The sequence below is a fragment of the Phallusia mammillata genome, chromosome 6 (assembly GCF_965637545.1).
Source record: "Phallusia mammillata chromosome 6, kaPhaMamm4.hap1.1, whole genome shotgun sequence".
In the NCBI taxonomy this organism is placed as follows: Eukaryota; Metazoa; Chordata; class Ascidiacea; order Phlebobranchia; family Ascidiidae; genus Phallusia; species Phallusia mammillata.
This window is the reverse complement of record NC_137257.1, coordinates 3,647,026-3,672,809: the sequence shown is the minus strand read 5'-3', so window position 1 is coordinate 3,672,809 and position 25,784 is coordinate 3,647,026. Positions and strand designations below refer to the sequence as shown.

Here is a 25,784-nt window from a genome sequence, read left to right as displayed (position 1 = left end):
ACTTGAATCAAGCTAAGTTGATTTTAGTTTGAATTGTCGTTTTATTAAAATTGTCATTGTTAAAAATTTTCTAAAAAGTAAAAAAAGTAAGATTTCCGAAAAAAAAGAAGATTATCTTGAACTTGAAAAAAGTCAAATTTATAAGTTACATTGCTATTACTTGATCATTAAATTTGCAACTTACAATTGGTTCCTGTAAATGACCACAGTGTTGTACAAACATTTTTTTTATCCTAGTGTTTTTATTCATCCAATTTAACACTAGAATGTAATCTAAAACTAGCCAATAAACGTTTGAATAATAACACCGTACATGAAAAAAACGTTTCTAATCAGTTTATAGTCATTTAAATTAATAACATTGCTTTCTAGCCGGAGAAATGTCTGGAGGACCCAGTTTACCACCTCACAGAGCAATCACTGTATTACATGGCACAACAAGTGGCTTGTGGTATGGAATTCTTAACCAAATCGAGAGTCATACACGGTGATTTAGCGGCAAGAAATATTCTCGTGGGCGAACAGTTACTGTGCAAAATTTCCGACTTTGGACTGGCCAACGACGTTTACAGGTACAGTAAGGACCATTTTCCACTTTAATTCAATATTTTATCATATTTTGATTTATAGCAAACTATATAGTATATACCAACACTTCCATCCAATATTTTATGTTTTTCTATTGAATATCCCCTCTAGAACTTATTTTTTGACAATTTACGAACGCCCTGAATGAGCTGTTCTCTTACTCCAGTTATAGTTTGAACGCAATCCGAAACTTTTTAAGCAATGTGATTTAAAAGATTTGATTTGATTGATAAATGCGAACCTGTTTTTCATTTTTGTAGGTATGGAATTATTAGGGGTCAACAAGAACGCTGTGTCCCATTTAACTGGATAAGCCCGGAACGTATGATGACTGGCAAAGTTCCGATCACCAGTAAAAGTGATGTGTAAGTATTTGTACTATAAACTCAAATTGACATTGACATTGGTTTTGGAATTGTCTACGATGACAATGCATTTAAAGTGTTCTTGTTATTAGTATTATAGTATTGATATTCTAATTTGAATTTGATTCTAATTCAATCCCGCGTTTGAAGAACCAAACTTACAATTAGTAATGCGTGTTGGGAGTACCCGACATGACGAATATAATGCGCAGTAAATGTAATATACTTCACCAGTATGCAAATTTATGTGGATTAAATTAGGAAAGATTTGACATATCTAATTATGGTCACACACTTTAATTTCAGTTTAATACGCTCTATTAGTCTATTAAAAATCGTGACTTTATATTTTCTGGATTGACATTTTGCCGGAAGCTGAAAAACAACCAGCTAAGCCTGGTTTGTACAAAGTTTTTTTTAGCATACAATTTTTGCATTACAGGTGGTCGTTTGGAAACCTTATGTACGAGATGGTCACGCTCGGTTGCACACCACACTCAGGGATTTCTCCCGACCAATTACTAGAAAAGCTTCAGTCTGGTTACAGGTTGAAACAACCAAGCACATGCAGTGATACTATGTAGGTTTACTAATAATGTGACATTTAACGCAATGTTTGACCTTCGTTCAAATTGTCAAAAAGAACTCGGTATTCTGTACTGGTAATAACTTTTGCAATAGACAACATTCTTGGACGTCCTTTTTAGGTATTCAATCATGTCGAAGTGTTGGAGATGGAGGCCGTATTCCAGACCCACATTTACGGAACTAGTGCGTTTGACTGGAGATGCAATGACAAGTGGGAATATGTGTGAAAAGAAAAACCTCATTGAATACGAGGAAATTGCTGAGAACGTTTAGACCACAATGCAAGTAGCAAAAGTTTTAATAAAAAATGTAACAGTGTCAATAACAGCTCCCCTTATAAAACGAGCTGTAGTTTGGTTCAATGTTAACCACAATACAGTGTTTCACAGACATTTTCGGTATTTTCCCCTTGACAGCTTGTTAATTTTAACACCCCTTCCTCTTAGATACGATGACGGTTTGTGCCTCGTGCATAGACACCAGATAAAAGCTTTGGATTCAAATTGAAAGTAGAAAAAATTAACAACTCGCTTATGATGGTCATTTAAGTAGATGAAGAACCTAATTTCTCTAATTATATAAATTCTAACTGCCTAGATTTAGTTTCCTCTTCATATACTCCATTGCTTGTAGATTGTAATCGTAAACAAAGCCTGCAATACATGCTACGGTTTACATCGGAGTTGACCGTCTGAAGTGGGCATCTCTGCTGATTCTATTTGTCCTGGGAAGTGTTTGGCTGTGTAAGTGTGTCTCTGTTCCAAAGTTCACCGTTTCGCAGTGTTGTATATAATAGGAATGTTGTATTGCATCTGTGCAAAAACATCTGGTTATTTTTTGCTGTTAATAAAACAAGTCATAGAGTAAATCGTAGTACGCCAGGCCCATTGAAGGCGTCATAACGAATCAAGACGGTCTCCCAAGCATTCCCATATAGCAAGGCACAGGCTAGAAAAAAAAACAGTCTTCGAACCCACGACAGAAGCCTATTCGGGGCTGGCGTTCCACCAACAGAGGTACACAGGCTCAGTGGTGAGCCCGCCGAAAGTCGAATCAGGTACCGTTGCCTGCCTAAGTCGAATCAAGTTACCGTTGCCGGCAAAAGTACTGTTCGCCTGCATGCTGCACATGTCAGCTTCGTAGTCTGGGGGTCGCCAGTTCGACAGTCACAAAGCAGTTTTATTCCAACTTACAGTCGTAATTAGCATCACTTAACACAGTTCTGTCTAATCACCCCCGAAGAGATAACTTTACATATTTCGAATAGACAATTTATGTGTCATGCTTTGTTTTGTGACGTCATTGTTATGAGACAAATTACTATGCCACTTCCGTTTAACAAGTCAAAACCAAACCACATTATAAAAAAACAAATGAAGCGTTGACTTACTATAGGTTACTTCAGGTATATAGAAGTGAGTTTCGTCCACTGGATTTTCGGAATCAGCAACGTCGATCAATTTAAACATAATCTTTTGCGATGCCAACTTTTCTCCATTGGACACTTTTAGTAAAACCTGGCGCTCAATTTTTGGCTTTAATCTAATTTGCTTGTATTCGAGAAGAGGGTCTTCAATAGTCAAACTCTTGAAGGTGAACTTGATAGTTTGGATTGGAACTCGATCTGTATGAGTTAAAAAAACAAATATAACGGCCCAAATAGACGTAAAAAACAATGCTTTATTGTTTCAACAGTTCGGCAAATGCTCATGCCATCATCAGTGATCTTCGGGCCACATCAGGCCGTTATTTTCATCGTTAAAGAAATGGTTGCTTCTGATACCAGACCAGAGTTGTAAGCGGACAGAAGTTATGGCCTCATCTAACATTAACACCGTCATTTCAAGTTGTTTAACTTAAATTTTAGGCCTAATTAGAGGTGCCTTTGGGAAAAAATGGGCTTTGGTCCTTATTTTGGGCCGTACAACTATGGTTTTGAATGCAGACAAATTTAATGGACACACAGTCGCTTGTGTTTTCTTGAGCCAGAAACTGGAGCAGCATTGCCAACCCAGTGGTTGGGTTGAATTAAATTGTAGTTACCACCCGCCTATGTCAAAAAAATAAAAAAACGAACAGCAATAAAACAGACAGCTATACGGCAAACACATTGTGAGCCTTACGCATTCAGGCTTCTACACAGCATAAAAATGAAATAAACTTACCTGAATTTAAAAATAGTTTCATGTATGTTTTCTTTTCCGCCCAATTCTTTTTCATGTGGCAAATTGTCGAACACAAATATTGAGATTACAACTTGTGAGGTACGTTCACTGACCAATGGACGCATAGCGAATATCAGAGACTTTTCCACACACATATCATCTGCATTTTCACCTAAAGCACGGAACCTGAAAATAAACAACATTTCGCTTATGTGTGTATAAGCATTGAAGGCGTGGGTATTTTACCTGCAAAAATGATTTGTCTTGAATCGAATCTGCTTTCCATAATTGTATTTTATCACATCAATGTCAGTCCAAACTTCGCCTTCTTTTAACTTTTGGATCTACATGATGAGGGGTAGTTAAGAATCAGTGCGAGTAAATTTGCAGTAATATTGCCTCTGCGAGTAAATTTGCAGTAATATTGCCTCTAAAATGTTTTGATAATTAATGTTTTTAGGGAGCTGAAAATGAATTTGTAAAACATAACGCCACAGAAGCCTTAGCCTATTATGTTCAGACAAACGACTGGAAAACAGGCAAAGCCCAGTTACATATCATACCTTGACATTAACAGAGGTGTGTCCATCTAATATGTAGCATGTTGGAAGGGTGACTTCGATTTTTGCGTGAAATTGAAGATCTTTTGGTTCACAGAAGAGAACAGGCGTCAAACAATCCTACAGAATATTGCCATGGGACTTTTATGGCATCTCCAGTTTCAAGTAGTGATATTATTCTTGCTTGAGGAAATTTATTAAGCCCAATGGATTAGAACACGACACTGTCGCTGAATCCCCAATAAAGTAAAGTCAATAAACCTTATTCAACAGCTACTTATTTATCACAAAAGCTCAACGTCAGTACAACTCATTACAAGTTTAAAACAGCATCAAAGCAACTCACTACAACGAAAACAAACCTTACAACTTTGGTGTTCTGCGCAACTACAATTAAATTGTGATTAACACGCGCTCGTACAAAATTCAAGAGGGCTGCTGCACTGATTGGAAGTCTCAAGGCATATTCCAGGGAATTACCAAATACAAGAGCTACCCGACAGCAATCATTCGTGACTGTCAAGTCAAATTTTCTAACAGTGGTTGAACCCGCTGGTTCTGCTGGCCAAATAAAACCTCAACGGAAACACCAGCGCGGTTTCTGGCAACGTTTGATTTACAATGCACTTCTACGTGTTTAAAAATCTTAAGTTAGCAAATTAAGCTACAGTTTGCATTAACTTCAGGCCTTGGAGGAAAGGGTTTAGTTAAAAATTCACTATATTTATCTGATAATTTTCCTCAGGTACAAATGCATCACCATCATTGAGTTGACAAGCTGGTTTACCAACGAGCTTTTATGCAGTGAACGAAAACGCTGTTAAGTCAAGAAACAAAACGTTTATTTGAACAGTTTATACCTTTTCATCCGGTTCTTCACGTGTGAGTTTGATCTCTGTTTGTGTCAACACAGCATTTTCTGGGATAGATATCTGACAGCCTCCCACCTCCACAAAGCCACCTTTGCTGCCAATTGCCTTCGCCACACTTGTCCTGTAGTTTACCTGAACATCAATACATTGTCACTAAACACACAGGCCAATAAATCAACAAGAAGTTAAAGCACATTGCTGTAAAAGAATATTGATTCGTCGTTCTTTATTTACATCGATTGTTTGTGCAATAAGTTAGGTAAACATTTGGCGTCCCTCTGGTAGCTGCAATTCTATGTATGGTGTGTGGTATACTTGTTAATCATTAAGTTTTTTGGGGGGGATTCATAAAAAATAACAAAACTAATGTGCAGAAAAACAGAAAATGCAATTTTTTAATCTAAGTAATATTGTTCGTTTATGTTGTTTTTGACGCATTTTTAACACAACACAGTACGAAACCAGTCCAAAATAAATGACACCATGACAGGCTGCATAAAGAAAAAAATAATTCATATGGTAACATCTTTACAATACACAACTACTTTTTCCGTGTAAATGACAACTTTACTTAAAGTTTTGGTTTTTATAGGCACACCCTGAGTGTAATGTTTGTGTAACACTAAACATTTGCAAGTTATTAACGTGCCGCCCGTGGATTAACTTTTAACACAAGTCTTTCCTACTACACCTACATGCAATGGGTCAGTTATTATTTCCATAATCTTCGGTTGGCCGTCGACAAATCCAAGTAGGTCAGCAATTCCGCTTCTGCCGATGTTGTTGCCAGACAGATCCAATATCTGTAACTGAAAACATACCATAACATCTTAACTGCCTTGTCTTTTGCCATTTGCTATTGAAAATAACAAACGTTTATACAACTTGAGATTAGCTTAACTAAGCGTTTGTTATCTTATGACTACTTGCGACAAATATATTTTGCTTTTTCAAATTACGCGGGGCATTTGTCACTGACTACAACATTGATCGTTAAAATCCTAGCTCCCTGATAGTTTATGTTTGCCCATAGAATAGAGTTGTCGAAACATCGGTTTTAAGACGTGATAGTTTGTGGTATGTACCGGTTCTTTGAGTTTTCCAACTGGTGCGACGAAATATGGTGTCTCTCCCGCTGTCACGTTACAATTTGCCAAAACCAGAGCATCCACGTTATGCAGACATTCACCAATATTTTGAAAGACCTCACTTTCCATTATGTTGCCGCTGAGATCAAGGACTTCCAGCTACAATTTAGGACACGATGAGCGCACTGCTAATACAGCTTATACATGGTAAAAAAAATGTCATACGTGATGATGATGAACGGCACTGGTTAGAGTTTTAACCACTTGAGATGTAACTTCGCATTCTTTAAGCACTAGATCGGTGACACTGCCAAAGAATTTGCAAATCACTTCCGCGTTTTTTGTGGTCACCATGGTCCGGAAAAGACGAATGTTGCGAAGCTGTAGAAATTTTTATGGGTATGTTTAGCCGCAAAGATTGTTTGAAAAAGTTAGGGGCGTTACGAGGCAAATTAGCTCACCCCCTACCTGGGGACAACATTCTGTTTTAATTTAACACAATAAAAAGGTAACAAAATTATTTTGCATGCATGACGATTTGTTGAAAAAATCTATCCGCCAATTGTTTGTTGTTATTTTATGCCCGTATAAGACCAAAACCTAACTAAAACCGGCTTCGAGAAGTTTGCGTTCCGAACCAGAAGTGCAAAGCGCTAATCGGACAAAGCGCTAATCGGTGAAATTGACTTGGTCAAATTTAACGGATAAGTTAGTAAAATTTAGATCTAAGACCAAACCTGACCTATAAAGCCGGTCCATTTTGTAACTCTGGTTCAAATGTTTGCAAAACGTTTACATAACGTCACTAGTACCTGAAGTGTACTTCTTTCAACTATATTCAAAACATCAGTGAGATCGCAATGCTGAAATTGTGGCATCCAGATGTCAACATATATTCGTCTTCTTTTTACTTTACTCATCACGAAGCCAAGACTAATCAAGTCCCGCTTATGGATCGGACCAGTTAGTAGAATTTCATTAGGGAGTGATTTCGCCAAAATGCCATGGTCGTTACGTTCACGGGCACTGCGACATAGGTTAAGAAACTGCCTTGGTAAGCAACCTCTAGAAACTTTAAGGAATTTGCTCCACGTACTTTGCTTTTTGTAGAACGCCATGCCACCCTTGATGGTCTGGGCGAAACTTAAAAAACTTCTGTGTTTGCAAAGCCCATGCAAAAAGAGTACAATGTCAATAGTGCGCTCGTTTTGGCTTAGATGGCGACAGGCGGTCACAAACTTATCCATATCGGCATAGTAGAGAAGATAGAATGCATAAAAGAACATTTCCCACATTCGGTGAGAAAACCTGACATCGCCATCGTATTCAAATACAATTTGATTGTGACACGATTGGGTTTCATCAATTACAGTTTGAAGGTTTCGTTTCCATACTAAATCTTCGGGAACTCGGGTGTTGGAACCGGCTGAAACGATCGCAAGCTCACTGAGACAAAGTAGAAAGTCGTTTCTTCTTTTTTTGTCCATGCTTGAAATAACGGTGTGTAGAGATATAGCGAATGCTTCAGTCAGCGTGGTATTTTTTATATCCCGAGTTTCAAAGTCAACGATGGTGGATATCACATGATCTAAATAATTAAAACAATTAGCAAACAAACAAGTTTTTTGCCTAAAGTAAAAGTTATACACCAAACCAAATTAACTACTAAGACACATAGTTGGAAAATCTTGACCAAAACTTCTAACACAAAGCTTTTATCACAAACAAAATGAGTTACCTTTCTGCGGCTTGTCATAATGTTCAAGAGGGTTATCACTGAGAGCACTTGCAACCGACATTACATCGTCTTGTTTAGCTGTATTGTCTGGACCCTCACATGTCTGAGCGTTCTTCTTTGACAAGCCACTTTTTACCTCGTGAGCAACTAGTTTCATAAAACTAACAGGAAAAGCTTTGCTCATTTTGTTATTTTGCAACCTATTTGATATTTAACAGGTTTTTTGAGGTAAAAACGGTTTATAAGAGGTTAGTATGACCTTGGACAATAGTTACCTAAAAAGCAAAAGTTAAATGCCAATAATTATAGAAATGTGGCGGTTTTACAAATAAATTGACCTGCTTTGTTCGCTGTGTCAATAATAAATTGTAAACCTGTTGCTGTTTGCATGCACTTGTCTAACAAATAAACCCATTTTCCTGCACAATTGTCACTAAAGGTTCTCAAAAAGTTTATACTAGTGACACCTCTGTCATGCGATACAAAATATACTGTGACACCACATTTTAATACATGACTAGCTGCACGCCTCAACGTTGTTTGTTCATAAATGTTGTTTGCCTTTGTTTGTCGAAATTGGACTGTGTTGTATTTGTTGCAACATACAGTGCGCCAGAGATTAAGTGCATCTGTTACTTATTGACTTTGCAATAGGGCTGTTGATTGTTGGGAAAAAGTCCCACTAACTGCATTAATTTGAGTCAAATTTAAGCTAAAATTTGAAAGAAATGGGTTTTTCACTTGGCCTCTAAAGTGAACATCCACACATACTAGAATCAGCCCTGACGCGTTCATGCCAGAGTTGTAAACGGGCCTGAAATTCGAGCCCGAACCCGAAGGTACAAGCCCTAAACCCGGCCCAAACCCGATACGTTTTTGAGAGGCCCGTTTAGGCCCGAAAGTTTGATTGACTGGCCTATACATTGAAGCCTCAGGAAGGACAAGAAAACAAACGCAATAGAAAATAATAGACAATTGTTCTTGAACAAGGCGTTTTAGAGCTGTTTGACATTGGGTCAGGTCCAGCAACTGGTTATTCAGCTGGTTAAATTAATCCAAAAAAATACTGCCACAGAGTGTAAAGTCAGGCCCGAATCAAGCCCATTTTTTTCAAAAAACCTAACCCGGCCGAATCCGAACCCGGCCCAAACCCGAACCCGGCCCGACTTAGAACTCTGGTTTATACAGACCAGCGATCACGGCACACTCAAATAAAAATCATAGTATGTTGGGCCCTTAAAGGCATTATACCGGACCAAGTCTGCCAAGCATTCTCATATAGCAAGACACAGACTAGTGAAATCAAGCCTGCGATGGAATTCGAACCCACAACCTCATTTTTACGTCACATCAGATCTTTGCTTCAAGCAAAAATCGATACCACTTTTTTTTAATTCTACCTCGTTTGGTTATGTTTCAAAGTCAAACTTCCATATAATTATTTGGGGCTGTATTGAAATATTTTCCTTTTTTATTATGTTTATAGTTAATAACCTTTCCAAATTCGACTATTGCGATTGTGATTATTAGTTATATTGTTTACAATGGGTTGGAGAGAAAACAACTCGGTTGACCATACAGTCAGCTTACTGGACATAAAACCGAAAAACGGCGAAAAAATATTTATTAAACAATCGCAAGATGTCGTTGCTGAGCTTCGTCTTGGTGCTTTGTCGGGTTGGTAATGTTTGTGACAAACGGCACTTTGTTAAACATGAGTTGGGTTTATTTCGCTTGTTGTAAGACAACATAGCGACACAATTGCACTAAAACAATCACCAATCCGGAAATAGCTGCACAACGTTAAAACGTTATGAAGCGCAAAACAGTGGAGCACAATTGGTGGATGGTGACTGAACGGGCAGCAGCTACACCGTTTTATACATCGTTATGTGACTGTAGGTCACAAAAAGTAAGGTTGGTGCAATGATTTAACTTAACACAAAAAAAATAACTACCCGTGTTATGGAAAAGGGGTAGGGTTCGATAAAAGAATCACTGAAAGAAACCCTGTCGGACAGTTTTTAAGCGCAAGTTTGTTCACAGACCATTTTGTGTAACCTCTGTTTTAGTGAATTAAATAAGAGGTACTTCGGTAGATACTTTGTTTAGAAGGTGCTGGACTCGTTTTCACAAAGAACTGACACACAAATTCGTCCCTGGGTAGTGAACGTACTGGGTAAATAGGCACCTTGACCAACACCGAGACTTACCTCTACACGTTTCATGCACACAATTAATAAACTATTGAGTCGCTATTGATTTCCTTTAAAACCAAGACACTGGTGAGCACATGAAATTACAAACTAAAAAGATATCCTGACTATCACGAAAAATGTAATTCAAATTAGGAAAAACCTTGATACTTATTTTTTAAGATTTTGCTCTAAATTTTGCGTCATTATTTAACATCTGTTATAAGATTGCAGCAGAACAAAATGCTTTACAGTAGATTGGTTTCGAAATTATTACCTGCTTCAAACAATTAACGTGAGTAATGTTTTATCAAAACGATTAAAAATTGTTGCCAATGGAAAACAAAACGTGTCAGAAAAGCAATATGTGTGTTAACTAATAATCACGCCGTGTGCTGGTTTCATGTCTCATTAATCATGATTTCGTGCTCAAAATATTTTATCACATTATCGTTTTAGGGCAGAAAAATGTACAGATTTTTAACTAGTCGCTAAAACCAGTAAATTTTTTAGAATACATTAATAGGTTTGTCATAAAATGTTCACTTTAGAACCCACACGAACATACAAACAATATCCTTGAATACTAAGAAAGCTATGAAAATGAGAAAATAATGGACAAATATTTGGTATGAAACACATGAAGTTAATTTACACTGCATTCTTTTCGCAACAGACAAGTTTTTTATGAGCTAATTTGCACAGTTTAATGTTAAAACCGAAACAAGTGTATCAGTTAAGATGAAAATAAACTTGTATTTGGATCATCCTTAGGATTTTTTTATCCTACGCTCTGCCATGTTTGGTGACCGTCTGATTCGGTACAACCCGCGGGCCTGCCGTACCGTGGTCTAACCGAAAGGTATATTGACTAACATGAAATTCAACGAAAAATTCAGAAGAGAGAGAGATACCATCCAGTCTATGGAAAACCTATTAGCATGTTTAATTTAACATACACATCATGGTAACCTTCCCATCATTGTGGTTTTGTTGTCTGCTTTCACTTTGTTTATGTGCAGGTTAACTGATTGTTTCAAATAGTCAACTTCGCAAGCTGTTTCGCAGGTTTAACAGTTGTCTATTTCGTCCCGTCTTTGAGACTTTCAAGACCTGTTGTAACGATTTGTTACAGCGAAAACGTGTAGTCTAAAGGTATGTAAAAGTGTTTATGTGTGTTGTAACTTAAATATTACGAATCGAAAAGTATATATAAATGCAAAATAAACAAGAGAAAAGGGTGGGTAAAGAAAGCCTATATTCGATCATTTCATAGAAACTGTGTGTAGTATATCATAAATCACCAGTCACCAGAGACTCAGTACGCGAGATGGAGACAACAGTCACATATAATAACAGACTGAAAACTTTAACAAGTCACCATCACAAAACAACAAAAAGATTCTTTAGCACTGTTTGTTGTTTTAAATTCCTGATGATGACTATTACTTAGGCGAAATATACATATGCTGCACATAAAAAAGGGTGGATGACTTTAGACTTGTTAAAGTTTTCAGTCTGTTTAATCATTTCAAGACGAAATCTGCTTTTCGTATAGGTGCAAGACGCTGTCTTGAGTGTGCATCACATGGATGAGCACACATAGAAGTGCTAAATCATTGAGACCTTTGTCTTGTACTGCGTTGTAAATATGTATGTGCTGTGACCTCTGCTTGGTGGCTTTTTTGTAGAGTAATTGTTACAAAGTCGCCACGCTGCGCAGTGTATATGTTTTAACACAGCAAATGTCGTTGTCAAACATAAATTTGGGACATGTTTTGTTTTATTCGCAAGAACTAAGTTTTACGGTGATGGTTAAGGTACACCATTAAATGATACACGCTTTTAAAGATTTTTACAAGAAACACATAAATCAGTATATTCATGAAACACCTGACGTTTTGACAATGATTCTCACGTTTTTAATGAAGTACAAAACCAAGCAATTAGAACCAATAACAGAAGTGACAGATAAAAAGTAAACAGGTTACAGGTTATGTGCTTTTAAAAACTGCAGGGGGGCGTCGAGTTTTGTTACACGTTTAGCTGTGGGCTGCGTTCTTGTATGTTTAGAGACTCCACAAGCAGCAGCAGCCTACAATCACGTGACCTGGCCGTAACCTTTGTCACTGCTTTCATTGAATCACTTTTAAAGAAGCACGGTGCCAAGAGTTTAAACCATGTTTTTGTTAGGCACGTAATCGGAAAATTAAGAGGCAATTACTCAATAAGATAACAAATAGTAATAAACTGTATTCACTATAAACAAACTCTATAAATGTTTTGTTTTTGACACTCAGCGCTTATCAATACATTATATTTCCTTCCACATGTAAGATATGTTCGATACTTGCAGGTAACTAAACAACTGGTGCCATGAATGCCATGAATGCCATGCGGACACGGCTGTCTATAGGCAAGCAATAAAGCGCAAAGCCTTATTCAAGCCGAGTTTAAGCACCCGGTAATAGTGCTACTTAACCATGTAAAAATCAGCTTCAGGTGGCTTAACTATTAAGCGTTGCTTATATTTCACATTAAAAATAATTAGTTGCACCGGAATGGCTTGTATGGATAGTTGATTGAAGTTGCCTTTTTCTGCTCATGCGCTGCAAAAACCTCTTTTACAATGACTCAGCATTTGTTAAACATTAACCCGATGTTTGAGAGGTGGCTTGACAAGCATTTAGAGGTAGCGCCTTATATTGCTGACTGGCACTTAGGTGCAGAATGCAAGACAGAAGTGACATATGCTACATAAGGTACAGGCGATGTCTAATCAAAGAGGTTTTTGAGCACAACGATTGACAAGCTTCCGTTTCTATAAAAGTAAAGCACGATTAAGCCTAAATTTCCGCGGAGTGTCTGTTAATCGTCGAACTGGGCCGATGTGGTTTCGGAAAAGGCATCTTAGGCCATCGAAACGGTATTCAAACAGGTCGAGGTGTTTTTGAAAAACCATCGAAACCTGTCGAACACCGGCGAACCAAGACTTGAAAAGGCTTTTTTCGTTTTTGCTGGTGGTAAATAAAGTTCGGCGCAACGCCCTATATGGGTGATAAGTTGCTTTGAGATGCAGTACAGCACAGTATAGTGAAGTCAGGCATGCAGGATAGGTTTAAAATGCAAAGCAGTATTTAGCAAAGGGTCTTTCCACTTCTGATCTTAGCTATTTGATTTGAATAGAAAATCATTCAGATTTGTTTTACATTCCTGTCAGTCGTTGCAAATGCAGCATTTTTTGTCAAGGATGATATAAACAGAGTGCTTGTGTATTGTTTAAGTAACCACTCGATCATCGACGATTTTAGCCACTTAGACTGTGTGGTAAAACTTTTGAAGATATCTGCAAAATCAGTATTGCTTGGAGGAAAGTCACTTTTGTGGGAGTAAAGTTTATTTGAGCAATTAGAGACAGGCTGGTTACACATAAAGGGGGTGCAGTAACCTTACAATTGGGAGGCGTTTGACTTGACAACCGGTTTGTTTTCATTTTTTCCAGCACTTGTCTTGCTTAATTAGAATCTGAGCTCTGTTTCCCATTCTGCTATTCGTCCAGCAAACTGACACTATGTGTAAGTAACGTTTTCAGTTTGTTACTGGTGTTTAAATAAGTTTTAAACTTACGTACTTCAAGCCAAAACATACAGGTATGTTTGAAGTACAAAAATCGTACAGTAGATACAGTAGATTATTTGTGTTGCTTTTGAACGGTTGTTAAGTTACTTTCAAACGTAAGACGTGCATGATTTGCTGTCCAACTGATAGTCTTACAGCACTTTCCTTAGATCAATTTCTATTTGGGGTTTTAAAAGATGTTCACCAAGCAAAATAAACTCATCTTATCTGGAAGTATTTTGCACAGCAATTTTTGCATGTAGTTGCACAACCTTCCAACACAAAGTCATAAAGTCATAGATCGTGTAGACTTTATATCATTTTCCTAAGCAGGCTAATGTCACATACTTTAACAATTTTATGACTTAGCTACTCGAGTCGATACCATTGCTAAGCATTTGGAGCCATCATGCTGCCGAGCATCAACCGGACCTGGCTATGCGTCCCCAAAAGACGCTATGAAGGCACCGAAAGAAAAAATTCTATACATTCCTTGCATATACAGGTACGGTGCCTAGTCTTTTACCAACTATAGTATTATGCCCACAGGTAAGTAATACAGCCGATGAATGAATAGTTGTGGTTTTTTGCTGGCTTTGCGGTATACCCAAACTCGCTTGTGTACGTCTAAATGAGTATGAGATGGAAAGATCTGGTGACCGGTTACATTTTTTAACTTGGTCGTTTTGTAAGAAAATTGGTTAGAGGTTAAGCACATTTTCATTAAAAAGTGTTTGCTGTGATCTGTTTTTGTTAGCTAAGGGCAACAAAAAACGTATTTTACACTTAAGTGTTCCAAATCGGTTGTTAACCCACTAACTGACAACTTCTTGCCGACGCAGAACCTCTAAACATACTAAAATAACTCTCTTAGAGTCGCATTAGATCTATGTCTGGCCCTCATATTTTTGTTCGAGTGAATTGCGTTTGATTGCGACAAATATACATGTAAACAAGCGTCGTTATTAAAATCTGTTTGGCGTCTTTGATAGTAACTTGAAAGGCTTAATGATTACGATTTGAAACCTTCATAACAAAAAGTGGATGCTTAGGAACACTATACACGGACTTGAAAAGTAATTTAATCATAAACATTACTGCCAAAGTACCAAAAAGTGGATGCATGCATTGTTCTTATTGGTTGCCATCAAAAACATTTTTACATTTACGTGTGAATTACTTTTAGGAATACTGACATAGAAGCTCCTGATTATTTGGCCACTATTGATATGGATGAAAGTTCTCCCACTTATCTACAGGTAAGCAAAGCAACTGGAACATGTTAGCGAAATTGACCTCAATGGGCGCGCCAGCCACTTAAATCAACTTGAAAGGGCATTTTTACACTTGCGCTGGTTATAAATACTATTCAGCAATTAGACGTATCGCGCTAATAACGGTGTACAACTAAAGATACTTATTAAAACGTTGTTAGCACTTAAGCATAGTAATTCGTGTATTCCAGTCAATTTTCGGGCAGCCAACAGTACATCCATACCTACTGCAAATATTTTCATATGCGACCACAAACAGTTTAGCATGACAACCAATGTCCTCATAAAATTCGTCACATTTTTAAAAACTAACGTTTTGGGTGGTTTCAAACCCTGTCTATAACCAACAGTGATATAGCGTTTGGCTGAATTGTTGATGTTTATGCTGTTTTTGATGAGCATGAATTAAAGGCTAGTGCTAGTGGATGTAATAAATGCTGTTTTTTTAGCGCCTTGAGAGCTAAAAATACTCTGTTAAAACGACCGTATCGTATGAAACCTTCTGTTTGGTAACTTTAAGAAACAAAACTGCGCTTTTTTCTGTAATAATAATGCTATTTTATCAAAAATGGGACTGTTAGGGTTGGTAACATGTATAGCAACATGCTATAAAACGAATTAAACCACACACGTTTGGTGTCGTCTGAGATATTTATTAAAACCGTCCGAAACTTTGCTTCGGTGTAGATGTGGTAAACCCACATTAATCTGAGTTTGATAAACAGATTATCGACCGTTTGGAGATGCCGAACATGAAGGACGAACTTCATCACACTGGCTGGAACGCCTGCAGCAGTTGTTTCCACGATCCAACCAAACGCCGAAGTCTCTTCATCATGCCTGGATTAGTGTCAAGTCGACTTTACGCTGTCGATGTCACCACAAACCCGAGAAGGCCAAGAATTGCAAAGGTATGAGCTCTGCTGTGATGAAAGTAGATTTCATATTCTCATGCCGTAACGGCTTCGTATTTTGTTAACACCTTTGGAAAAGTCGCTTGCGACCACTGTGTTTCCAGTCGAAAATGCCTTGTGTTGTTCAGCCATAAACAGGGACTTGTTCAACCGTAGGAAATGCTTCATAGATACAAATATGCTCAAACATGTTGGTTTCCTAAGTTAAGAGATTAGGATCTCTTTTATCTTTTTCATAGTTTTTGTCAAGATATTGAGCGTTAAAATGTAGGTGCACGGATCACAGATTTAAATCCACGCAATAACAAAGTACTTACTTTCAAAAACTAATTTTTTTCAGACCGTTGAGCCGGTTGAGATTTTTCACAAGACCGGTTTAGCCAACCCTCACACCGTTCATTGTATTCCTGGAGGTCAAATTATGATCAGCACAATTGGTGACCCCTCTGGCAATGGAAAAGGTAAAACGATTTAAATAAAGTACCATAATTTTGCACACAATCTGTAGCAGAACAGTAGGTTCAATAATGCATGTTAACGACCACACTTGTTGGACTAACTCAAAGAGGTTTCGTCTTTTCGGATTTTAAAGTCCTCCCAAGTTTATTTAAACTGCCCCGCATTGCTAAATATTTTGCTTACTTATACTTTTATTCTCAAGAACTGTCAAATGTATACTTTGGAGGGCAAACTTGTGCCTGCCTAAACAACCGTTGATGCATTGAAAAGGTTGAAACTAAACCGTCCTACTTATGCTGCTAAACAAACAAACCATATTTTTTAAATAGAACTTTTTTTAAATAGAATATTTGTTGTCTAATTTGAAATAAACCTGTGTACAACAACGAGTTTTCCCTCAAAGAGTTAAAGTACCGTTAATAAACATTTAATCTGGTCATCTTAAGGTGGTTTTCTGCTTCTCGATTCTGAGACATTCGAATTACAAGGCAACTGGGAGATGCCTGGGCACAACACAAAGTTTGGTTACGACTTTTGGTATCAACCACGTCATAATGTGATGATCAGCACAGAATGGGGAACCCCTAAGAAGCTTCTAAGCGGATTCAAACCTGAAGACGTGGCAGCTGGTGATATATTTTGTAGCTTCTGACCTATCAAAAAATGCTTGAATAAATACTTAGCATAAAAACTTGACCTGTTTTATACTTTGCAAACACACATTTTTTGTAAATTTTAACAACCTATTTCGTTGTTATCATTTAAGTGCTAATTTACAATTTGTTTATTTAGGTCATTATGGAAGGACGTTGCATGTATACGATTGGAACAAAAGAACATTGCTACAAGTAGGAATAAAATTCAAATAAGCTTATATAAAATTCATATATGCGTGCCAATTTTCGCCTTGCACACAAAACTACATCATTACATGGATAAGATACAACGTCTACGTCGATCACAGTTCCAATCAGTACATATTCTTTTAAAGCAATGATTTGACTCAAAACAAAATTGCCGAAAGTTTGCAGCTGAAGCTGTATTAATTCGACAAGTTGCTCAAATATTTTGGTCAACGTGACCTTCAACGTGACTTTCGGTTAGCCGCAGGTCATTTGTATTTACAACAAAAAAGTTAGTTTGTCAAACAACGTGTTGTCCGCCAATTTGGCATCCAATCTTCTCACGTTTACACTGCACTAACTTTTTCGCCTTTAGCTTTAAGTTTACGGCCACAGTAAGCCAAGCTCCATAACCTTCACAAGTCTGGACATACGCCCAAAAACACTGCGGGCCACTGTAAGTAGCCTCAGATGTGTGCGCTGTGGCAAAACACGTCAGTTTATGTGCAGCATAGATTTTCATCTTTAAGGACATACATACAAGCCCCCTGACTACACTAAAGACCACTGTTAGTTATATTGGACGTGGACGCTGTGGTCACACACCAGTTTATGTACAGCATAGATTCTTATGTTTCGCGACATACACACAAGCTGCCCGATTACACTTAGGACAACTGTTAGCTATATTAGATGCAAATGATAAGTCACACACCATTATATTGCCTAAAGAGAACTGCCAAAAACATACCTTGGGTGTGAATATTCCGTGAAAAAAGGGGCAATTCAATTGTGTAATGCATGTTATAATACAGGGGTCGGCAACCTTTTTTGCACTGCGGACCGTTTATGAAACTGAAATTTTATCGCGGACCGGCCTTCAAAAAAAATACAAATATTTAGCAATGAAAACGCCAAAGTAAGTTTTTCCCCCGGGATACATGGGCAAAATGTTGTATAGCATTAACCTGAAAAAGTATACGGCCCGGTAACGAACTCCTCGCGGACCGGCGGTTGCCGACCACTGTTATAATACATCAAAAAGCCGCTTAAATAACCGCTCGACTTTTAGTAGCTTCTGCTTTGCACATTTGTTTCAGCAAAGTCGTAAATATTGTCTTGCGTTTTTCAAGGATATTGATCTTGGTCCAGATGGAATGATTCCTCTCGAGATTCGTTTCCTTCACGATCCTTCAGCCACACAAGGATTTGTGGGATGCGCCCTGAGCAGTACGGTTTTCCGATTCTACAAGACCGAGGTATATTAGTCAGTTGGACGTAGCAAGTTGTAGTGGTGGCAAAATTTTGTGTATTTTTTATAAGAATTAAAACTCAAAAACAATTGTCCAAATTTGACCTTTCATATTTTGAAGAAAATAGTTGAGGATTTAATACTTAAAAGATATTAGTCGGTAGAAATTTAGAAAATCACCTTTGTAAATTTCATTTGCCCAAGCATCTACACTTTGTCCGAACATATACGTTTCGTAATGTTCTATGTGTTTATTTACAAGCATTATAGGAAGCCTAGAGCCGGGTTTAAGTTGACTTCGATCTTCATGCTTAATTTGTGTTGCAATTTCATCACGTTTCGGGCTTTGTGTTTACTAATTACGTCGGTTTCGGGCCAAGTTTCTGGCTTACACGTTCGGTTTCGGGCCAACTTACAACTCTGCCCTAAAATCTTGAACCATTAATAGTACGGCTAAATTTGAAAAGAAGTTCCTGTCGCAAACGGGTTCGACTCAGGTGAAATAAAAAGTGCCTTGTAATCATTTTTCACCTATCTTGTGTACAGAGAGGAGACTGGGATGCCGAAAAGGTGATAAGCATTCCATCAAAGAAGGTAGAAGGCTGGGCACTGCCCGTTATGCCAGGTAAATGCTTAACCGTCTTGAAGTCCAAATTCAGTCCGTATAATGCCATGACCAACCTTTTTATGACATGACTTTTTATTCTACCAGATTTTAGCCTAAAATGTCGGCAAACCATGCTGCAATATCTTTAGTAACCCGCATAGATTTAAAAGTGCCGTAAAAGTAAGTAAAGGGCAATTTTGATTTATACCACTTTCCTCTGTAAATCTTATGTCGTACCCCAACATCACATTTCCTTATATCGAAAGATTACATGGATGTCAAATATGTTTGCATTACTGAATGTTAAAATGGTGACGACTAATGTGGTACCCCTTAATGAAAATGTGATTTAAAAGGCCCAACGCCTTAGACACAGATAAAATATTTTTGACGCAGCTAGTCTCTCTATAGGTCTGCAGAACACTCCTGAGTCTGTTATGCTTCAGTGCCGTTTGCTCAGTGTAGAAGCGTTCTCTGTTTACTTAAGACGCTGCTGAGTTCGTTTATTCCTGCCTGTAAACACGAAGGAGTCGTCGAAATGAGGTGTTACCCGATCTTGCTATTTATTCGCGTTTCGGCTCTCTTTTGCTGAATTGACGAAGTTTTTGTAACCACTGGCGTTTAGGAGGCGTGGCTTTGTGAATGAAGTGGTGGACCTAACAAAAGAGCAATGTAATTTTAGAGGGCCTTTTTACCATATATTGCCGTTCAACGCTTTTCATGAATTCACGACCTTCTTACTGTAAAATCTTTTTACGCAATGCATAAAAATCTTGCAAGTATCTTGGTTCATTATGACTAATGCAACTGACTTACTGTTTTTGTAGTTTGTACAAAGGCAGTGTTTCAAAATTTCGTTTTGTTTTGCGTATTTTCGGATTATTCATTTAATACACGTTTCGCAAAAGTTCAAATCAAGTCGAATCTCTTGCCTCGCTTAGCAAGAAACCGTTTTTTTTTAATCACACTCCGCTTTGCAGCAATCGCCACAGTCTGTTGATACTGCACGTGAAAGTATGGGTTAACTGTTACGGTTTTTACCAGCTGGTATGCATCTTGAACTAATATGTGCCATACTTCCCTCGTTTACGACCGCATTACGGGTTCGTGTTTCACAGACAACCGTCGCTAAGTCCAGATGCAAATGAATGCAAACCAGCAGAACAGATGCGTTCAGGTGGCTTTTAATGCAAAATTTCCGATTCTTTGCCCACAAAATCTCGTTAGACTATACATTTAAAGGCTAAATGTTTACAAAATAGGTTTTTCATAATCGTTGCGATTTATATACATTTGTTCGGTAGCAGACTATATACCACTATAACATGCATATAAAATTCAAAACATAACACTAAAACGACCATCCCGATTCGAAGATGTTAAAAGAAACTAAATTCACGTATTGTCAGATATGGATCGGGTTAAAATTCAACGTAAAAATGGTTCAATGTGTGGTTACAGAACAGGATATTAGGTCCCGATTTCTGATAAGAATTAATGAATTTCAAGGTGACTTTGTCACTCCTGCTCTTAGTAAGTTAACGTCAGTGGGTCAAAGAAACCTTGCGCCTACAAAACAAGTGTTGATTTAACAGCGCAGTAATGGTGAGATCAGCAACTTTCAAGGACCCTTATTGTCTCTTGGGCCCTAAGCATATTTGCCTGCGTGAAACGCAAAGGCAAACGGCGCCTCGAAGCTACAGAAATTCCCACAACACATTGTGCTAGTTCCTGTATAGTCAAAACGTTTGCGAAAACATGTTGAAAAATGATAACTATCAGAAAATCTGTACACAGTGAATGTTTTATTTCAATAATTGCCGGAATTATTGTTAGTGCAAATTTGTTTAAACCGTAATCAGTGCAAATGCCTTCAGGCAGTTTTAGTTTTTATGCTACTTTTCGATACTGTGTCTAATGTTGCAAATGACTTAAACACAGAACTTTCCTTAATTATTTCCAAAATATTTTTGTTATCATTAAAGCGACTTTTACAGTTTATGTCCATTTGTTTCGAACAAAATGATGCCACCTCATTTCTTTGTCTCAGAAGATTTTGTGCTGACTTTGAACAACTTAAGGAAATATGCGTTCAAGTCTTTTCAAGTTTAACTATACGGTTGACTGCAGGCACGCAATACCAGTGGAGCGTTGAATGCAGTTTGGATCAAGTTACCAGAACTTGATTTTGACCTAGTTAAATGCATTCTGCAAATTTGCAAAGTCATTTAACGTCAATGTGATAGTAATTACTTTTGCGTCGTGCAACAATCGGCAGCATACAACCGTTAATAGCAGATTCATTTCCTGTGTCTGCGTTTATGTCAATTAGGTCACTGCAAATAGATTTATCGAACGTCATAGCAAAGTTTTGGTTCTTGTTTGTTATAAGTTACGTCTGCTGTTCACATTTACGTGTAAACTCATTCCTATTCGGTTCAGTTTGGGAAAATGTTGGTGCCTATTATATAATCGTGAAAGCATGCTTTATTGCTATAAACGTATAAAGGCTGCTTAATGGCTGCTACTCAATTTTATGGAAAGATAAACAGTATACAAACACTTCATTCTAGTGATTATAATTAGTAGCAACTACCGGTTTAATAGTTAACTACCTAAAGCAATATTTGTTGAGGGCTACCGAAGCAGTCAAATTGACCACAAGTGACCTTTAGCCTATTTAAACAACTAACTACGTCTAACTACGTTTTGATGATGATGCGTTTTTATCGGCCTGAACAAATCAGCGGCATCATGGTATTTAACTTTAACCGGTGGTTATGTAAAGTTTGTTTCATATACTTACTTATTCCATTTCCTTATATAAGAGCTGTCAACTTAAGCCTAATTAACTTTTGATGGGGAAAAAGTTAATAAAACATGTAAACATTAAAATTACTTTGGAATGAATTAAATACGAATGTGAAATTTCCTATGTAATGTTTGGTTTTTTAAGTGATGGAGTTAGCTTAAAGCTTCGGGGTTGACCCAAAGGCGCTTGCGTTTATGCTTGACTGAATTACAAACAAATTTATCAATAACCCAAGCTCTTTGTACGACAGATTCTAAGTCTTGGTGTGTAAAAACCGTGTCATTCACCTTTTTACTAAGGCATTCGTAGCAAGTACAACTACGATTAACCAAACGTCGTGTTTCTTGTTTCTCAGGACTTATTACCGACATATTGCTTTCTATGGACGATCGTTTCTGCTACTTTTCCAACTGGTTGCACGGCGACATACGTCAATATGACATCAGCGACACACGTAATCCGAAACTAGTAGGACAGATTTTCTTGGGTGGAAGCATATGCTCTGATGGAGATGTTAAGGTAACTTGAATCATACTTTACAAGCCAAAATAGCTCGTTTAAACAGACCAGTGTTTAACATACAAGAGCAGTTACTTAAAGTCATGCCCCGACAAATTCTGTTACTCTGCGGTGCTTTATGTCAAATTTTGGCATCCAACAGAATTGGTAGCGTTTCTGTCTGTCACTCCCAACAAACTGGAGTGCTGTTGGATGTTTATACTAGCAAATACGGTCTTTGTCTTGTCGCCAGCTGCACTTAAGAGACCTTGTTTGTACATAGTGCTAAAGACAATTTTCTCGAAACATATTAATGGTTCACATAAGATAGGACCCTAACCACTGTTAGCATATTAATGTAGTCCATTGCCGTGTTTAACTTATATTACAAGCATAAATAATGGTAAATTGCTTCAAAAATGTTTTACAAAAAGTTATACATCTACAAGCATAGAGCCCAGTTGTGGCATCGCACAGACTAGGTGAGGCAAGGGTTTGTACCCTGTTGCTCCAAACAAACTAAAGTGCCGTTGGATGACTACACTAGCCAATGCGGCCGATCTCTCATCACCAGCTGCACTGATGAGACCTTATAGGTCGAAACAGTGTGCACTGTCTGCAAGTTATACATGGCCGATGACCGAGTTATACAAACATTTATTGTAGCGCAAACTTTCAATGTTACTTTTGTAGGTGACAGAAGACACTGAACTTTCATCTCAACCTCCCCCAGCTTATATTGGGGGCAAGAAGATTGAAGGAGGACCACAAATGCTACAACTAAGTTTGGATGGAAAGAGACTTTTCGTTACCACGTCTCTTTACAGCGGCTGGGACAAACAGTTTTACCCGAAAATGATGAAGTAAGATTTATAAGCGCTACTAATCTATCTGCTGCTCAAGACTTTACTCTGCAGGACTATTGATATTGTGCAATATGATTGGCAATTAAACCAGATGCTATTTTTGGCAGGATGGTAGTTTGATTTCTTAATATTACAGTTATTAGAAGAATTTTTAGCTAAAATGAACCCAAATTAAAATCAGAGCAAACAAGTAATCGTGCAATAAAGAAAAGGCAACAGCTGAGAAACCAATAATATCAGCGCTTGCTGTTATATGTTAAGAAAATCAAAACAATAACCACGTATTCTGTAAATTGATTTAATTAAGCTACTAATTACAATGCTTTTTCTCCGAAGAAAGAAAGAAACTTAAGGTGGGAAAAGCGAGAATGGCCCTACTGTCGTATTTCTGTTGTGTGAATGTGCTAGAAAAGGTACATAGAAACATTTGAGAAAACAAACCAAACTTTTTTTTGTTCCAGGGCGGGTTCATTTCTTCTTCAAATCGACGTGAACACAGAAAAGGGAGGATTGACCTTGAACAAAGATGTTTTTGTTGATTTTGGCAACGAACCACGTGGACCAGTCCTTGCCCACGAAATCCGCTACCCCGGAGGCGACTGTACATCTGATATTTGGATCTAGTGTGACGTCATAGACAGCTTGCATACAACTTTGCAATTTTTTTAAATTAGTGATTCCCCGTATTAAGAATTTTCTCGGTGTTTTTTGTTTAATTTTTGTAAAAAGGTATTTTTAATTCGAAGCTTTTTCAACAGCTGTTGTACAGTAGGAGTTAGAATTGATGTTTTTAATTCCTGTCTACTTTTGTTTGTGGCAAAAATACATAACGCATAAAGTTTATTTTTACCTGGTTTTAACGTCGCTTAAAATCTTGTAGTAAAACTGCCATTAAGATCAATTGTAAATGTGGCCACAGCAGAAATGTAAATATGTTTTCGACTAACAAGTGGGTCAAAGCTAACATTGATCAACACCTTAAGCCCTTCTTGAAAGAAAACGTAACTATTCAAGTACATATTCATTACTGGGATCAGCCCTAAAGCGTCCATGCAGACCAACAGTAACGGCACACTCATATATAAACCACTGTACACTATCAAGTTTGTAGAGCTCTTCTGGCAAATGTAATTTTATTCCGACGTATTCCGGAAGCCTGACTACAGGAAAAGACTATTTCTTGAGTCATGGAATATTCACCAACGGGACAACACAATGAACATTAAAACAGACGTGATGCTTTCAGCGTGCTACAGGCACCTGCTTAAAGATTAGAGACCCAATCATTCGTTATCGCGCGGTGTTTTCGTTGCGTTGTGACGTGCTTGCGTTCCATTCTTTTTTTCCTTTGTTTATCGTGCACTGTACCAGTCGCATTCAGTGTTATTTACCCTGATGAAGACGACCTGTATAGGACGTCGAAACGTCGGAATCAAATTACATTTGCCAGAAGAGCTCTACAAACTTGATATTATGCCTGCTGGCAGCAATAGCTTATACACTGTACACTATGCCTACAACAGGGGTCATATGCACATCACCTGTTTATCGTATGGACATACGGCGCCTTTTGCAGGTAAGTAAACGGCCTATTTGGTTAAGGTATCTAACAGGCCTGTGGTTTATACACGAGTATGTCGTTTTGTTGATTTGCAAAACGCTTAAGGGCTGATCACAGAAATAAACATGCGCTAGCATATAATACGCAATTTCTTTCAAGATAGTTCCGAAGGCACGAAATCGACAAGCGTCAATTTCAACCGCATCACTAGATCAAACCATGCTGTAACGTTTATCAGTTTTCTATATACAAGCAACCTATATTCGTGTACAGATCAAAAACGTCCCTACGTGGGAAACTAACCACTTGTTATTTACTTGGTCATTCCATGTTTAATTTATGCTCTTTTGTTTGCTTCAGTAAATAAAAATTTTCCGAAAATGCTTGCTTGCATTATTTCGCCTTAGAACGGAAGAAAAGTAACACTTACGTATATAAATCTTACCATTTGCCAGTTTATAGTCATTGTCAAGCTTAATTTCTTGAAACATTTTAGTTTAAAAATTAATACATTTATTTCTTTGACTCTTATGTTGATTGGTAAATAGCTTTACTCTAACTGTTTGTTAGCAAACCTCCAGAACGACTATTTAGCTTTGTTAAAGCACATGGCTCGAACCCCAAACCCGCCTAAGTTCCATTTCTGGTCAGTATATTTAAGCCTATGTATACAAGTGTCAAACCATTCGTACGAATTAAAGAAAAACAACACTCTATAGCAGGGGCCGGCACCATTTTTTGCACTGAGGACCGGTTTTGAACTTGGAGTTTAAAGCACTGGGTCGCGGCCCGGCGGTTGCCGACCACTGCTCTATAGCGCCATTTAGCTGAAAATCATTTTTAGGGAACTTCTGCAAATTAGTGCTATTGATGCATATATGCTATATTCCGGTTGCTAACATAAAACATTAAGGTGAGTCAG

The 25,784-nt window shown here is 37.7% G+C and overlaps 1 protein-coding gene across 1 annotated transcript; it reads left to right on the top strand.

Annotated features, from left to right (window-relative positions):
- Nucleotides 1–13,643: 13,643 nt before the first annotated feature.
- On the top strand, nucleotides 13,644–25,243 carry LOC145232958 (methanethiol oxidase-like). The gene is made up of 12 exons (XM_080097620.1): nucleotides 13,644–13,734; nucleotides 14,147–14,282; nucleotides 14,964–15,036; nucleotides 15,777–15,962; nucleotides 16,306–16,426; nucleotides 16,871–17,053; nucleotides 17,217–17,272; nucleotides 18,400–18,525; nucleotides 19,065–19,143; nucleotides 22,293–22,456; nucleotides 23,129–23,298; nucleotides 23,763–25,243. The coding sequence occupies exons 1-12, from the start codon at nucleotides 13,731–13,733 to the stop codon at nucleotides 23,923–23,925; spliced, it is 1,461 nt and encodes a 486-aa protein (XP_079953746.1). The 5' UTR covers nucleotides 13,644–13,730; the 3' UTR covers nucleotides 23,926–25,243.
- Nucleotides 25,244–25,784: the final 541 nt, after the last annotated feature.